Genomic DNA, 17,688 nt, shown 5'->3' with positions numbered 1-17,688 from the left:
CTGGACCTTTGTTTTCTTTTCCTTCTTGCAAGATGGCAGGCGAAAAAGCCAAGAAGCTGGATACTAAGGAGAAGAAACCTGAAGCCAAGAAGGCTGATGCTGGTGGCAAGGCAAAGAAGGGTAACCTCAAGGCCCCCTCTGCAGCTGAAACCCTGTCCTAGTCAGAGGAATTGGTAGATATTCCTGATCAGCTATGTATTCCAGAAAAGCCATGTACAAGAGGAAGTATTCAGCAGCTAAATCTAAGGTTGAAAAGAAAAAGAAGGAGAAGGTTCTTGCTACTGTTACAAGACCAGTTGGTGGTGACAAGAATGGTGGTACCTGAGTGGTTAAACTTCGCAAAATGCCTAGGTATTATCCTACTGAAGATGTGCCTCAAAAGCTGTTGGGCCATGGCAAAAAACTTTCCAGTCAGCCTGTGAGAAAGTTGCAAGCTAGCACCACTCCTGGGGCCATTTTGATCATCCTTATTGGGCACCACAGAGGCAAGAGGTTAGTTTTCCTGAAGCAACTGGGCAGTGGCTTGCTAACTGTGACTGGACCTCTGGCTCTCAACCGAGTTCTTCTGAGTAGAACACACTAGAAATTTGTCATTGCCACTTCCACCAAAATTGATATCAGCAGAGTGAAAATCCCCAAACATCTCACTGACGCTTATTTCAAGAGGAAGCAGCTGCGTAAACCCAGACACCGGGAAGGGGAGATCTTTGACACAGAGAAGGAGAAATACAAGATTACAGAGCAGTGCAAGGTTGATCAGAAAGCTGTGGACTCGCAAACTCTGCCAAAAATCAAAGCTGTTCCTCAGCTTCAGGGCTACCACCGCCCTGTGTTTTCTCTCACAAATGGAGTTTACCCTCACAAATTGGTGTTCTAAATTTCTTACAAAGAACCTAATTAAACTGACTGATCCATTTAAAAAAAAAGAAAGAAAGAAAAGGGAAGATTCTTTCTAGTTGGAGGAAGACTAAATCATTGTTCAATACAGGACATAAGCAGGGGGTAGGGATGGATAGAGAGAAGGGAGTGAAGAAGATCTGGACTAGCCTTTTATGGAGAGAAGACTGGGGAAAATTCTGGAGAGACTGATGTAGCTGCAGGCCGAGACAGAAGTGGTCAGAAGTCACCCCTTCTAAAAGTGACCCCAAACATCCCAAGATGTTAAATACTTTAAGAAACACAAAATAGTCTCTAGGAATAAGTATATAAAGCAGTAAGTTATGATGATTATATTGTCCAAAGTAAAAATCGGGACATTTGACCTGCTAATTGAACAGGATAGCTGGAAGTGAGACTTCCTACCCCCTACAGATGAGGGGTGCCCGGTCAATGTGCATGAACCCTAAAAGAGATGCTTGCCTATGAAGCCAGGGGTTGTACTAGATGTTTCTTCATTCCCTGTCAGTCTTCCGTGTGACGAGTGGTAGCTGTGTGGGGAGAGTAGGTGAGGTTAGCAAGAAGATGGAGGCCTGTCCCTTCTGACCTCTCTTCAGCTCCTCTCCCCCAGGGTTTGCAGTGCACTCATGTTCTTAAATTTAGGTTAAGTTTGTAGAGAAAAGTGACATAGATGGGCCACAGGCAAAAGATGGAGAGGGAAAAAGCCACACCTGTGACATTCCACTCAATCTCTCTCTCTTTTTTAAGATTATTTGTTTATTTATTCATGAGAGACACACAGAGAGAGGCAGAGACATAGGCAGAGGGAGAAGCAGGCTCCCCGCAGGGAGCCCAATGTGGGTCTTAATCCCAGGACCCTGAGATCACAACCTGAGCTGAAGGCAGACCCTCAACCACTGAGCCACCAGGTTCCCCTCCACTCAATCTTTCATTTTAGGAAAAGACTCTTAGTTTAGACTCGAATCTAATTTTGTGTGCTTGGGGTGTGTGTGTTTTGAATCTCACTCATTCCTCTTACTAAACATCACTGGAAGAGCAAGCCACTCCAGCACAAAGCCTCAGTCAGAAGACCTTTTGTCCACTATTATTTTAAAGACAGGGTGCATAACTCAAAATGATCAGATCTTTAGTAATTATATCTTTTAAAAGTAGTCCTTATCCAGTAAATGATATATAGCAAAAAGGGGGGGCAGACAAATATCTACATACACAAAATAGAGGGATATCATCTTGGTTTCCAAATTCCATATAATAAACTCACTACGACTGCCTTGACTACAAAGTGTAGAACCTTCGACAAGGACCTTCCTTATTATAATCTGAAACACCAACCCCTACATATACACTTACACTTTGATACACTTTGGCAAGTCTTTGCTGTCCTGAGCACCCAAGTTCAATGTGTGTTGAGGAAGGGGGTTCCCCACACCTCCAACAAGCAAAGCTTCAATACTGGCCGGGTGTGTGAGAATTCAAACCAAGTGTGACACTATCCACCCACATAGTCTCTGATCCCACAGGTTGCGGGTTTAGTCCTACAGGTGCCCTCCTAGACCCAAGCTCAGATTGTTAGCCAGGCTTCTGCCTAACTGGCTACAAACTGGAGGTTCCAGTGAACTCCTCCAAAACTCAGGATGCAAATCACCAAGCCCTGGTTGTTACTTGTACTTCTGACCAACCAGCTAATAAATCAGATTCCCAAGGGCCCCTCCTCAGGTGGACTAGTTTGCTAGAGTGCTTCATAGAACTCAGATAAACATTTAACTTACCAGATGACTGGTTTGTTACAAAAGGATAGAACTCAGGAAGAGCCAGATGAAAGAGATGCATAGGGCAGGGCATGGGGACAGGGCTCGGGGCTTCCATGTCTTCCCTAGGTGTGTCACTCTCCCCAATCTCATGTGTTTGCCAGCTCAGAAGCTCTCTGAACCCCATCCTTTTGGAGTTTTGTGGAAGCTTCATTACACAGACATGGTTGATTAAATCTTTTGCCACTGGCAAATGATTTAACCTTCAGCCCCTCTCTCTTCCCCAGAGGTCAGGCAACGGGACCAAAATCATTCTCGCCGGTTCTTCTGAGGACTCCATCCCTCAGGTGTTTTCCAAGTCATTTCACTAACATAACACAGAACATCTTTATCATTCTCAACACTTAGGAAATTCCAAGGGTCTGGGGTGCTCTGTGCCAGAAATGGAGGGAAAGATCTCCATATGCTTATCAGAAGTCACAACAGCACAGCAGGTCTTTGAAAAGATAAGGTATACATCTATTTCAGAAGCTTCAGCAATAAGTGGGTTTTCCACAATGTATGGGTGTGTATATGGCCACTAAACAGGCCTATTCAGCTTCTGGCATATTCTTTTGAGATTCATTTAAGTCACTAAGACAATTACATATAGAAAAAGTGATTGTGTTCATATACTGCTTTAGTTACCTGTATTCTATAAGAGGCGAGGCCTTGTTACAGGGGCTATAGATGGAATAAAGTACAAGTTCTGTCACTAGAGAGTTCATCCCTTAATTACAAACTGAATTCTTGAATTCTCATTGCTTTAGGGCCGATGTCAGTTTCTGAAAAGATTGCTTGATTGATTTATAAAGATTTTATTTATTTATGAGAGACACAGAGGCAGAGACACAGGCAGAGGGAGAAGCAGGCTCCCTGCAGGGAACCTGATGTGGGACTTGATCCCAGGACTCGGGGATCATGACCTGAACCAAAGGTAGGTTCCTAACCGACTGAGCCACCCAGGCGCCTCTAGTGTGGTCTTTCCTCTTAAGGACCTAACCGTTTTAAATGAACTCATCGTTTTAAATCAATTTTTCTTGGAACTGATTTTCTTCAGTAAGTCAAAAATTAAGTCAGGTAACAGGAGAGTGAAAATACGTTGCTGTTAGTAGTTACAAATTTCTGGTATATAATCCATTATTAGCATTGCTTCTATGAGTTATCTAGTGAATATTACATTTCTTTAATAATGTTTGCATTTTCTGAAAATTCACTTCACTACATTTCCAGGCACACAAAAGCTGGAAAGGCTACATCTGCCACATCTTGGATGGCAGCCTGACTCCAACTCAAAATCTGACATCTTGCTCCTTCCCACAGAGGAAATTTGTAAACTTGTCTCCCTTTCTATGTTTCGTTGACACAGCTCACTGGAGAAATCTGTTTTTAAAAAAGTTAGAGCCAAATTTCATAGCATGTTATTTACTTTCGGGTCTGCCATAGTCCTCTAAAGATGGATGCTTTTCTTCTCTGCTCAACGGGTTGAAATTTAATATTGGGAATTGGGCAAATCTAAGCATTTCGATAATGAAAGTTGAACTACCAAGGCTGCAATTTCCTTTGTGGGGGGACATGAATTTCTAGCCAATAAAATGTGTGTCCATGTAACGATGAGTTCCCCTGCCCAATTTACTTTGGTCTTATACTGAGTGTTGGTTGTAGGTAAATACAGATAAACACCGTGTTTTGAGAACACAAATCCATGCTGCCTACAATGACCTTGGGAAGTGGGGAAGGACAGAATAAAGGTTGAGGCGGGGCCAGGGTGTCCTGACCCCCAGGGAAAGGGCAGGGACAGCTGTGTGTTCTGGTGTGCTCTGTGTACTGGGATCCACTTCCCCTTGTTCTTTGTGCTACAGTCTGAGAACCAAGTGTGTGGTCATCTGGGCGCACCCTCACAGAGGGTCAGTGCCTGGAGAGAGGGCATTGGTCCCTCGGCAGCAAACACAGGGTCCTTTGTTCAAGAGAAGCATTTTGTTACCATGTGTAAATGGAAGGAAGACCGGGTGTCACAGGGTTCCTGCTGGCTATGCAAGCTTACTAAAAACTCACTGCATTCCAAGGGCAATTGTGCTAACTCACAGGAACTACTCATTTTCTTCCTTCTCAGTGGACTTTACTGAAGTGTCCTGAAGAAAAGATGAAAAGGCAGCCCACACTTGGGATGCTGTAAACTTGCCAAGGAGGAGAGTAAGTCACCATTTCTTAATCTTCCTACAATGCTGTTCTACAAGTTTCTCCTGAGACAGTAACAAGGCAAATCAACAATCCCTTTGATATCAAGTCCCACAGTGCTGGGGTTGGAATACAGCTACAACAAAGTGGTCCTTGGTTCTAGAAATCTTTAATAACCTGAGGAGACATGACCACTTTTATTCTTTTACTACTAAGCCTCTGTCTGCCACGAAAACCACACTGAGTGTTGACGGCTAAAAGGTCATCACGTTCAAACACAAGCAGAGTCAAACCTGGTCTGACAACTTATTTTAACCAGTGGGCCCAACAAATGATGACAATCCCCAAAGCTGTGAAAACAGATATTGCCAATGCTTTATCGATATACTCTAGGGAAAGGAAAAACCCAGTGCAACACAAAAGGAGCCATGAAGGAAAGGGGACACCTAGAATACATGAAGTTGTGTAGATGATCCCAGTTTAGCTTTGCCTGAAAACATGACACACACTCATCCAGTCCCCAAGCATTTTCCTAAGGTGGGCCTAGGTTCTGCTCTCTGTAGGAGACAAAACAAATAAATAAAAACAAACCATACAACTCACTGAAATTTTCTGTGGTCCAAAGTTCTGGTAAGATGTATGTTAAGATACAGAACATATATACATTGTCCTCAGTTACCTCAAAAGCAAGGACTCCTGCCCCATACGAGGGATGCGAGTGCACCTACAAAGCTCTACAAAGTCAGAGGGGTGGAGTGAAGCCTGTTACTGGCGATCCACCTGTGACATCCTGAAGCACCTAGAAGTCTGTTCCCCAAAGAGCGAGTATGTGTGGGGTGGGGTGAGGGAGGAATAAGTCTGAAGCCAAGAAGCCACTTCTAATAAATAGTTGCCAACCTGCTAAAAGTTCTTGGATCAACTCCGACTGGCTGGTGGGCTCCATAAAAGGTCTTTGAAAAAATTATGTGTTTTACTCATTTATTTAAGGCCACGGAGCACTTACTCCCTGCAAGTAATTCAGAGGTGAGAGGCCTGGGAAAAGCAATGTAAGAAGGCACAAACGGCCATACAGAGGAGAGGTGGTGAGGGGGCCAGGCCTGACATTGGCTGAAAGCTGCCAGGTGCTGGGCACGGAACTACACACCTCCAAGCGGCCCTGCAGGGCAGTGGCACATGAGGCCACATAGCCCACGGGGGAGGTGCTCACAAACACCAGGAAAGTTGTCTAAGGAAGTTCCAAACCCTGGCTTTTGTCAAACTGTTTAAAAAAAAAATCAGGTTTCAAGTCGCCCCTGATGGGCAAGGGGCTGGAGGTGGATGGTGCAGGGCTGGCCTTACCGAGTCACAGGACAGCTGTGGACCACCTTCCTGAGTCTCAATTCTCAACATTAAGTCATTTAGCTGGCGAAAATTTCCAAGTATTTTCTCTTAAACAGTATTTAGTAAAAAAAGAGCAAAATCTGCAGAAAATGTTAAGTCACTAATGCAGAGAAATCCTATTTTGCTAGGCTGGCGACTCTGAACTTGACCCTGGGGCCCTGGAGATCAGGGCCCCCGTGTGAACACTGTGACTGGCTCCCCCGCCCTGCGAGTGCTGAGGAGGGGACAGACATCGAGGCACGGGAGCAGGCTGGGAGTCAGAGCTACAGCGGGACTGGAAGGCAGAGGCAGAGAGCAGAGAGGTGAACCTACCCTCGATGGGGCAGGGAGGGAGCAAAGTAGCTGCCAACCCTCTGATGACAAAGACTGGAGCAATTAAGAGTCAGAAGCTGGAACAAGCCTGTTCTCTGGGAGGAAGCCAGACACTCGAGCATCCAGAGCTGCAGGGAGGCAGCCCTGGCAGGAGGAGGCACCCTCTGCTCTGTGGCTCACTGCGGCATCCCCCACCGAGGTCTCCACCTAGCAGCAGCCAAGGATATTTCAGGGAGATTATGGACTTTTTTTTTAAGTGCTCAAATGAAGTAGACTGTGAGAGCTCCTCAAAAGCTTTTGTCCCTTTTTGGTTTGTTCATTTGACCAGCACATTGTCTGGTACACCACTGCCAGGTAGGCATTAAAAAAAATGTTTGTTTTTTTTTAAATAGGCAATTTATAACACCAGAAAGATTTTATTTCAGTGTTTCAGAAAATGTGACTATGCTTGGAAAGGGTTTACTTTGCTACAACTCTGGTAACAAAGATTGTGTCCTAATTTTTATAAGCCACCTCAGGCAGGCAGTGGAACACTTTAGATTAACATTTATGTGCTTTTGGAAGGGCAGTAAAAAAACACTCAAGAAATTCAAGAGTTGTCACAATTTCAGGGAAGACAGTGGCTTCTGCAGCCCAAGCTGGCTTTGTATACTCAGAGGACACAGAAAATGTCTTCTGTGCCCCTTCCCAAACAGGGACACCCAGGACAGTTCCTCCCTTGTTGATTGTTGCAAGTCTTCTGGCAGAAGACAGACCCACAGAGAGGGGCCGTGAACTTCTCCGATCAGCCCAGGCCTCGCACAGCAGCATGGCTGAATCAGTACCCGTGGTTTAGCTCCTGAGCACATCATCCCGGAAGTGCCCCCGGCATGTGTCCCACCAAACAGTCACAAGGAATCAGAATCAGGCATTCAGGGCTCTCATCAAAGGAGTGACCTCCATTCTCCTTCCACTTAATTACCTGATATTCTATGTGCAGTAGACGTGGACAGAGTTTTTACAAATTAAATAATCTTCTTAAAATACAATAAAACATCATTACATAGAAGTCTCTTGGAAAAGTCTTTCCAATTCAATTCTCAAAATCACCTTACAAAATTTTGTGCAAAAACACCGACCTCAAATAAATAGGGGGGACAAAGTGGGAAGAGCAAAACTGTTGTTTTTTAAATTAAAAGTTAAAAACCCCAGCTGCACCTCAAAGTATTTTGCAGGATGCGCTGCATCGAGAAGGCTACGAAAAACAGCCTTCAGAGTCAGAGTTGCATTGTCACATGAGGTTTCCCTGTGTTCAGAATTCACAATGGATGCCTCCGCTGAGATCCTTCACCACGCCCTCTTTGACCAGCTTGAGGAGGAACCTGGTCTCCGTTGTCACATTATGCATGGTTTGAAAGTTCATGGCAGCCATGCAGAGATTGTCAAAGTAGTGCAAAGGTGTTTTGGGTTGATTGAGGTCATATCCAAAGCCTGCCAAGCTGACTTCATCACACAGATGTGTGGCTAAGACAACGGCAATGACACCAATGGTGGGCACGTTCTGAAAAAAGAAAAGACAAAACAAAGCTTAGCACAATTCACTGTTTTCCAAGAGGTATACATACCTTGCAAAGTCACAGTGGCTTCACTATGGGCTTCGATTTATACAGCATGTGGTTTTATAGATCACAGAATCCTAGAATCTGACTTCCCACCCAAGTCAGCAATCTAGACTCTAAAACATGATCGGTGATGTAACTACCTCTGAACACACCACCAAGAGGCAGCCTGGAAGCCCTTCTTGTACCAGACTTAAAGTTCTTCATAAAACTTCTACCTACTGGTCCTACAGGTGATGACCAGAACTGCAAAACAAGTCCATTTCCTTTCTTACATGATAAAGATCTACAAGGTCTACTCTAGAATCGGTGGTCACAGGACCTCCCAAAATCCTTCTTGGGACCCATTTCTAGAGGTGGCCCTTCTTTGCTGGCCCCTGTGGACAATCTCTGCCTGAGACTGTCCACAGAGCAGCCTCCCTTCCTGCCAGTGAAGGCTATGTTCACTTCTTACCTGAAGCTATGTCCCACCTAAGGCCCTTGTTTGCTTTTCTGGCAAATAACACTTACAGGCCATTTTCACATGCACAGCTGCTAATAAGCCAGTTTCTGTTCACCCTTTATTTGGGCAATTTTTAGGCCCAAATTAGGGATTTCCACATTTGTTCCTTCTAAAATGTCTCCTACTGACTGTGGCCTAATGTACCAAATGTCTGAATCATTCTGGATTCTCATTATATCACCACTCCTGCACGTCTGCTATCTTGCCACTTGCAAATGTGGAATCATGCTTTCTGGATCTCTGTCTCTTGCCACTTGCAAATGTGGAATCATGCTTTCTGGATCCCTCTCTCAGCCTTGGGCAAAAACAGTACCCAGGGTAGAGAGAACAGAAAGTTCCACAGTGGTCTGAGCACTCCCCAAAAGGTGACAGCTGATCTACTAATGGCATTCTGTTGTACAGTTTTTCATGTGTAAATGTACCTACTTTGTTCATCCTGAGTCTGTGGCTTCCAGAAACAACTCTCCATTTCTATAAACTGGAACAACAGTGAGCCCTTCAGAGTTCATAGTTTAAGTGGGGTTAAGAACATCAACTGAGCTCATCATTTGTTAGGCCACCTCCTGCTCCTTCATGTGTTGCATCTGTGTCACTTGTTAAAAAGAAACTCAAGAGTCACTGAATACAAGAGAAGTTAACCCAAAGGAAGATTTCTTCCTGTTCAGCCACAGGACCATAAAGTAGTGACCTGTCTTACCTGTGGCCAGCTCTGTACCTAGCGTATCAGGAATACTCAACCAGTATTTGCAGAAGGACTGTGTGAAACCAGCTGCTCATAGGGGCAATGTATGGAGAGAAACTCAGAAGCCATCGAAAACCACTCAGAGATGCTATCTCCAGATCCCATCTCATAACCCACCAGACTTCCCTCTCTTCTGGAAGGGCTTGCATACCAGAAAGTTCCTGACAACGCCATCCCGGTTTGGTGTTTATTTCTGGGCTTTTCCATATGCATCTCTGTACATACATTTTTATTTTTATTTATTTTTTAAAAGATTTTATTTATTTATTTATTTATTTATTTATTTATTTATTCATGAGCGACAGAGAGAGAGAGAGAGAGAGAGAGAGGCAGAGACACAGGCCGAGGGAGAATCAGGCTCCATGCAGGGAGCCTGATGTGGGATTCGATCCCGGGGTCTCCAGGATCATGCCCTGGGCTGAAGGCGGCGCTAAACCATTGAGACACCCGGGCTGAGCCCCATTTTTATTATTATTATTTTTTTTAATTATTATTTATTTATGATAGTCATACAGAGAGAGAGAGAGAGAGAGGCAGAGACACTGGCAGAGGGAGAAGCAGGCTCCATGCACCGGGAGCCTGATGTGGGATTCGATCCTGGGTCTCCAGGATCGCGCCCTGGGCCAAAGGCAGGCGCCAAACCACTGCACCACCCAGGGATCCCACCCATTTTTATTTTTAAACAAAAATAGGATGGTACAAATGCTCTGGAACTTGATTTTCTTGTTTAATACATTATGGAGGGATCTTCACATCCCTTAATTTTCCTTCATCCTTAAGAGTCACACAATATTGCATTCACTACACATAATATGTTTAAACAATCGTCTAATGAGAAATGTTTAGACTGGTTTTAGTCCTTTGCCATTAACATGATGGTGAACATCCTAGAATAGCCACCTTTGCAGATTTCTTTTTTTTTAAAAAAGATTTTATTTTTCAGAAATCTCTATACTCAATGTGGGGCTCAAACTCACAGCCCTGAGAGCAAGAGTCACATGCTCCACTGACTGAGCCAGCCAGATGCTCCTCTGATTTTCTATAATAAAATTTTTAGAGTAAAATTGCTGGGAAAAGACTATTCACATTTAAAGCTAATATATATTGCCAAACCACCCTCCAGAAAAGTACCAACTTATAATTCTACCTGTATTCCTGCCAAGCAAAGACATTATCAAGCATTTAAATCTTTGCTAAAAAAACAGGGGGAAATGTCACTGTGGCTCTAACTTACTTTTATTTGATTATTGGTGAAGTTGAACATTTTATCATGCATTCCTTGGCTGTATTAATTTCTTCTTTTGTGTAATGTCTGTTCATATCTTTTCCCCATTTTTTTATTGGCCCTCTTTTCTGTTTTATGTAATAAGATCTTATACTTTAGAAGTATTTACTATCATATATATGATAAAATTTCCCCTCCTTATTTTGTGTTGATATTTTTTGCTGTTCATTTCGTATTTTATGTAATTGTATCTGCTAATTTTTTAAAGATTACTTTTTTCTTTAAGATTTTATTTATTTATTTGAGAGAAAGAGTGTGAGAGAAAGACAGCATGAGCAGAAGGAGAGGCAGAGAGAGAGGGAGAAGCAGACTCCTTACGAGCAGGGAGACTGACATGGACTCAATCCCAGGACCCTGGGATCATGACCTGAGCTGAAGGCAGATGCTTAACTGACTGAGCCACCCAGGGGCCCCTAAAGGTTACTTTTAAAATAAAAATCTACCTACAAACCATAGATGAACATTTCCCTATGTTTAAAAAATACTATGGGATTTCATAAAGACACAGGGCAGTTGAAAAGATACAGAAACCCATGGATAGTGAAACTTCTTTATAACTTAATTTTGTCAAAGTTTGTTTTAAGTCTTTCTTTTTTAACTGTTTTGTTAAAATTGATGCTAAATTGATGCTAAAATTGATGCTAATTGATGTCAAAGTCTGTTTTAAGTCTTCTTTTTTTTTTTTTTTTGGCTGTTTTGTTAAAATTGATGCTTAAAAGTTTTAAGTCCATGTTCTGGAGGATCCTATGTGCTCTCACATGGGGAAGAGCAGCTAAAGCAACCTATAATATAACAAGTCCAATCAGAGACCCAACAGCTGCTGCTGAGGGGCAGAGGAGCCACTTTCCTCAGAGAGGGAAACAGGTACCACAGGCTGACCAGAAAAACTGGTCCCAGACATGCTCCTGCTGTGGGCACAAAATACATGGCCCTGGTGGCCTCCCCATGGATGGAGAGGCAGGAAAGCCTCTCGGGGAGGGCAGAGCACCGGAGAAAAACGGTGGCCTGCTAAGGGAAGAGAAGAGCTTCAGCTGTGTTCACAGAAAGCTGGGTATTCAAACCTGAGGCTGGGGCCAGTGTTGGAGTTCGCTGTTACCGATCATAGTAAAGAACTAGGTTTTTGTTTTAAGGAGCCTATTTAAGGGGATCCCTGCGTGGCGCAGCGGTTTGGCGCCTGCCTTTGGCCCGGGGTGCGATCCTGGAGACCTGGGATCGAATCCCACGTTGGGCTCCTGGTGCATGGAGCCTGCTTCTCTCTCTCTCTCTGTGACTATCGTAAATAAATAAAAAATTTTAAAAAAGGGAGCCTATTTAAGTATTTGGTTTTCCTAGGAAACACAGAATTCTTCCTTTAAAATTTACACAGGTGTTTTAAAGAACATTTTTAATTAGAATTTGACTCATAGGGGAGGGGTGCCTGGGTAGCTCAATGGGTTAAGCATCTGCCTTCGGCTCAGGTCATGATCCCAGAATCCTGGGATCCAGCCCCTAATCAGGCTTCCTGCCCAGTGGGGAGCCTGCTTCTCCCTTATCTCTCTGCCCCTCTCTGCTCGTGCTCTCATTCTCTCTCTCTCTCTCTCAAATAAATAAAATTTGATTCATGGGGCAAATAGAAGAACCTGCTAATCTGCCTACTGGTTGACTACACCTAAGAGTCTAACTCATTGTTTGGAAACTGTAACCTTGAAGAGCCTCAGGTATCTGCTAGACAATATCTCAGGACTCCAGTGTGAGCAGTACCCCTACCTTTTCCAAATTCTTGCTTTCCTTTATATATGGAGATTTTGCTTAAAAGTTTGTTTACGAATGGGGGCTCCTGGGTGGCTCAGTCTGTTTAGGTTTAGCATTGGACTCTTGATTTCAGCTCAGATCTGGATCTCAGGGTCATGAGTTCAGGCTCCTCATTTAAAAAAAAAAAAAAAAAAGGATGATTTCCACCGCTTTTTTAAAATTTATTTAATCATGAGAGACACACAGAGAGAGAAAGAGGCAGAGACAGAGACATGCAGGCTCCATGCAGGGAACCCGACGCGGGACTCGATCCTGGGACTCCGGGATCACGCCCTGGGCCAAAGGCAGACACCCAACCACTGTGCCACCCAGGCACCCCTCCACCACTTTTTAAAAAATTATTCTAAAGACACAGGCTTAGCTATTTGGGTCATAAGGAAACCGACAATAAAGGCAAGCCACTCTCCCAATGGCAGCACAGGCCAACCGAAGGCAAAGAATTTCTATTGCAGTGAGCAACCTATAGATAGCACAAAGGTTCTCAAATAAGGCTGCAAAATAAAATCACCCAGGGGACTTTGAAAATCCCAATGTATAGACCACAGCATAAAACAAATAGGAAGTTTGGGATGGGACCCAAGCATCAACCGAAAAGCACTCTCTAGGGGGTAAATTTTATTTACTATTACCTATAAAGTGATGATAAATGTCAATTCTTACCTAAGCAGCCCCCAGAGTTAAAAATGTAAAGAACTTTCAGACCACCAAAGTGCCTTTCAGTGACCTACCATTAGTGATCGGAGTCCCAGAGTTAGAATACCTTAAATAATATCTTAGTGACATAAATTTCAACATATGGACTATACAAAAGAGATGAGTCACCAGGGGAAAAACCAAGTAAACAATGAGGAGCCCTAAAGTCAGGATGCAGATCGGCAAACACACACATAGCATCTCATCAGTGACTGCATTTCTACACTGGGAGACGCTTCTGGGTATACAGCTGAGCCTAAGTGAAATCTGTACAGAGGTCTCCCTTCCAACACAGAGAAGAAGAGTTAACTTTCAATTGCAACAAAAAAATACCTTATCTCGGCCCCAGAACCTTGACTGGGGCTCTGAGTATTGAAGGATGTCAAAGGCGGTCTCTTTGATAATAACTGGATTCAAAATCCTGAAATGTTTTGGCTGTAGTGGGATTTTTTCCGCCACCTGCTTCCAAAAGAAGAGCCGCACCCAAAATGGCTACGGAAAGAAAGCAAGCAATCATTAGGGGTACTTAATCAAGTGATCCTACCATCAGAAGGTGAGAATGCATCCCTGTTAACCAGCACAAAGCTGTGGGTGTGACCCCAAGTGGGCTTGTGTGCTGCATTCTGCAGCAAGTCATGGAGATCTATGCCAATTCGATACCCCAGTCGGAGTAGCAACCCAAAGGACCTGTTCTACGACAGTGGCATTTGACAAGAAGAGAAAGTGTAGAACCAGCTCTGGTTTGTTTGGGGAAGAAATTCCCCAGGTTGTGATCTGAGATAGTAAGGCTTTTTAGGACCTAAAGGCATCTTTTGTCCCAGGGAAGACCAGGTGAGCAGATCCAGTTTAAAGGTATTAAGTGCTGTGAGTGCCCCACTCTGATCAGGCCCTCCCCCTGCATCCTCTCCACTGACTTGCCCTAAGTCATAGCCCTATGAAGTCTCCTGGTAACTGACTGTAAGGCATTTCCTCCTAAGTGCTTCATCTTCCAACTAGACCAACTTCTACTCAATAGAAAAATCTAGAAGATCATGATAAACTCTACAGAATCTGGCTTTGCAGATAGAAATTCTCCATCAGATGGAGCTTATGTGAAAAGTCTACTATATCCTATTAATTTTGCAGAGAACTAGTTTTTGGGTGTGTCTACAAATGTTAGATTTGACCTCTGAAATTTATTTCAGTACAATGGATGGGGCTATAAGGTAATATGATTAATTATTATAACAAACAAAAGGGGATATGACCAAGCTCATGTTGAGTCCATTCCCTCAAAACCTGGCCCTCTGGAATTCTGAGAATTTCCTCCAACAAAAGGACTGCCTATCAGAACATTTTTAGACAATCTCTTGGGGAATATTCCTCAGAGGTTTCATATATATACTCTTTTGAAAAAACCTCAATAATGGTTTATATTCATCCAAGCAAATCTAATTTCTAGATTATCCAAGATATATGTAAATTCAAGTAAGTGAGTAAGGTAATAACAATTTTGGTCCAAAACTTGATATTTCCATTAAGTAATGATCACAATTTCCATGTGATCAGAATTTAATCTTAAATTCTGAAAGCAATTCCCAACAAGGACTGCTGATGGCTTTCTACAAAGGCAGTAGTTATCTGAAAGACAACAAAAAGTATAACTGACCCTTAAATGATGTGGTAGGGGAGGGGCACCACCATCCCCTCCTCAAGAAGTTGAAATCCACAGATAACTTCTGACTCTCCAAAAACTTAACTACTAATAGCCTACTGCTGACCAGGAGCCTTGCCAATAACATAAAGAGTTAATACATATTTTCAATGTTATATGTATTATATGTTGTATGTATTCTTAAAATAAAGCAAGCTAGAGAAAGGAAAATGTTATTCAGAAAATCATAAGGAAGAGAAAGTGCATTTATAATACTGCACTGTATTTATCGAAAACAACCTGCATATAAGTGGACCCAGGCAATTCAAACCCATGTTGTTCTGTGGTCAACTGTATGCATTCCACTGTGTTTGTTTAAAAATAAAAGTCTGGAATTACAATAAGAGATCCCTCCACTTTTTACGAAGGAACACTGGGTAGCTGAATTTCTAGTGCTTACCAGGGTTTCATTTTTTACCATTGCTTGAAGCCAGTTGAAGTCAACACTCTTGAATAAAACAGCAACAAACAAGTCATTGGAATAATATTCAAGGTCAGACAGTGGCGCGCCCTCTGGATAAGTCATCCTTATAGTAGTTTTATTACCAACATGCTCAGAATATCCCTCAACTGGTGCACTGTTTAACCTAAATTTTAAAAAAAGGACAAAAGTAGATTAACAAAGCAAGCCATCAACTATCTTGTCATATCATGCAAGACACATGCAAGATCCCTGCGTTGTGTTCCCCACATGTTTTTAGAACTGAGAGTGAGCTGTGGGTCGGAAGTAAGGCCTCTTTCCCAGCAGCCTCAAGTCCCTGAGGGATGCCCACATCTCCTCTCTGAATGTCAAGCAATTCCATCCAATCCTGCCATTTTAAGCCAACCCAAACATTATACTTTGAGCTTTCTCTGGGCATCAGTAATGTTTCCTTGAAAGCTTCCCGTTGTGCTCAGATATTAGATGTTCTTGCCAGAATTTCAAAAAGGTAATCAGAAAGGAAACCTAGAAACCAGGGCCAGGCACAATTATATGGACAGAGTTGGGACCAAGGAGGGCACTGGGCCCAGGTACATCCTTTATTTATTTATTTTTTTAACATTTTATTTATTTATTCATGAGAGACACAGAGAGGAAGAGGCAGAGACACAGGCAGAGGGAGAAACAGGCTCCATGAAGGGAGCCTGACGTGGGACTCGATCCTGGGACCCCAGGATCACACCCTGGGCCAAAGGCAGATGCTCAATCACTGAGCCACCCAGGTGTCCCCCAGGTACATCCTTTAAAGCAAGGATGTGGGACACTTAACACCTGTTCGATCAACCAAGGCTCTTACCAGGCATTAGGTTTTGGGGCAAATTCTAAGAATTCTTCTGAAAGCACTAACACTCACCCAAAGAGTTTTGTAATCTCAAAGTCTATTGGGCTCTTCTCCTGCATCATACACCTCTATTGTCACACTTGTATCTTGGCATTCTTCTCTATTATATTGCCATTTCTTCTAGATTTGATACCTACCTCTGGATTATCAAAGGATATTATTACACATGAGGACCAAATGCAAGGCATGCCCCTGAGGCAGTTATTTTTCTCCCCTTTTCTTTTTTAGAATGAAGGACATTATCAGGGTTGCTGGTGAAATCTGGATAAGGATGTAGATAGGACTTGTATTTTCTCAGTGTTAATTTCCTAATTCTGAATGCTGTTCTGTGGTTCTGCAGTTCTATGATAGTCCTCATTCTTGGGAAATCCTCACTGACTTATTTAGGGGTAAAGGGGCTTGATATTTGCAACTAACTATCAAAGAGTTCCAAAAAGAATAATAAAATATATGGAGAGAAAATCATGAAGTAACGTGATGAAGTCGTTACCAGCTGGATAATCTGGGGGAGGAAGCATGAATGGGAAGTTCTTTGTACTATTTTTGCAACTCTTCTGTTAAATTTGAAATTATTTTACACCTAAAAGTTTCCCGCAAAAAACTTCCTTTTTTTAAAAAAAGATTTTATTTATTTATTTGAGAGTGAGAGAGTGAGAGAGCGTATGCATGAGTGGGGGTAAAGGGCAGAGGCAGACCCCTCCCTCCACTGAGCAAAGAACTCACTTGATGTGGAGCTTGATCCCAGAACCCTGGCATCATGACCTGAGCCAAAGGCAGATGCTTAACTGACTGAGCCCCTCAGATGCTCCATCCCCCAAAAGCTTCTTAAATGATATTCTCCCTCCTAATCAGGGTAAGCCACCCTTCCTCTGTCCCCAGCACTCAGTGGCCTCCCAGGGGCCATGCATGAAGTCCATGCTCCCCAATGTGGTGATCTGTGGGCTACCATTAGGCATCAGGCCACCTTCGAGCCCCTTTCCCAATATCCTGGCCCATCTTCCTTATAGAGAACAAAATGGAGTCTCTCATTGTCAAGCAGGGGACTGTGTCAAGCAATGATGCAAGCAGGTAAAGGTCCTGCAGCTAGGATATACTGCTGGGACCAGCATCAGCTGACAGCCCAGAAATGATAATGAACAGACCAGAGGCAGTCTGCAGGGGCCCAAGACCCTTTAAAAAGGGGACGATTCTAGCAGCAAACTGTCAGACTCCTCAGACATGACTTTTCTATGTCCGACCACTTAAAAAAGACAACTGCACTGAAGGATCTGCCCGATGGATCTCCAAGCAAAACCGAGATCCTTCACTGCTTGAATATAAGCTGCATGAAGTGCCAAGAACTGACCCACACCACACTGAGGCCTTATCTCAACTGTGCACCCACAGACTGATTTCACATTCGGTTTGTTAACTTCATACACCCCCCGTTTTTTTTTTTTTTTTTTTTTTTTTTTTATTTGAGAGAGAGACAGAGAGACCGAAATGGACAGATAGGAAGAGGCAAAGGG

General features: G+C 43.3%; 1 protein-coding gene and 1 pseudogene across 3 annotated transcripts in view; one reads left to right on the top strand and one right to left on the bottom strand.

Annotated features, from left to right (window-relative positions):
• Positions 1 to 261: 261 nt before the first annotated feature.
• LOC129511110 (60S ribosomal protein L6-like) lies at positions 262 to 915 on the top strand (annotated as a pseudogene).
• Positions 916 to 5,213: 4,298 nt separating this feature from the next.
• The window catches only part of ST3GAL5 (ST3 beta-galactoside alpha-2,3-sialyltransferase 5), a 51,937-nt gene continuing 39,462 nt past the window's right edge, over positions 5,214 to 17,688 (bottom strand). For all 3 annotated transcript variants that reach the window (XM_055327281.1, XM_055327280.1, XM_055327282.1), the window contains 3 exons: positions 15,259 to 15,445; positions 13,499 to 13,657; positions 5,214 to 8,094 (listed from right to left, as the gene is read on the bottom strand). In XM_055327281.1, coding sequence (XP_055183256.1) covers positions 7,846 to 8,094; positions 13,499 to 13,657; positions 15,259 to 15,445 — 595 coding nt within the window. In that variant the 3' untranslated portion in view covers positions 5,214 to 7,845. The remainder of the gene's footprint in view (positions 8,095 to 13,498; positions 13,658 to 15,258; positions 15,446 to 17,688) is intronic.

Source organism: Nyctereutes procyonoides, unplaced genomic scaffold (genome assembly GCF_905146905.1).
Source record: "Nyctereutes procyonoides isolate TBG_1078 unplaced genomic scaffold, NYPRO_anot_genome, whole genome shotgun sequence".
In the NCBI taxonomy this organism is placed as follows: domain Eukaryota; kingdom Metazoa; phylum Chordata; class Mammalia; order Carnivora; family Canidae; genus Nyctereutes; species Nyctereutes procyonoides.
Note: the sequence above shows the minus strand (reverse complement) of the source record. Positions and strands in the feature narration are given on the sequence as shown.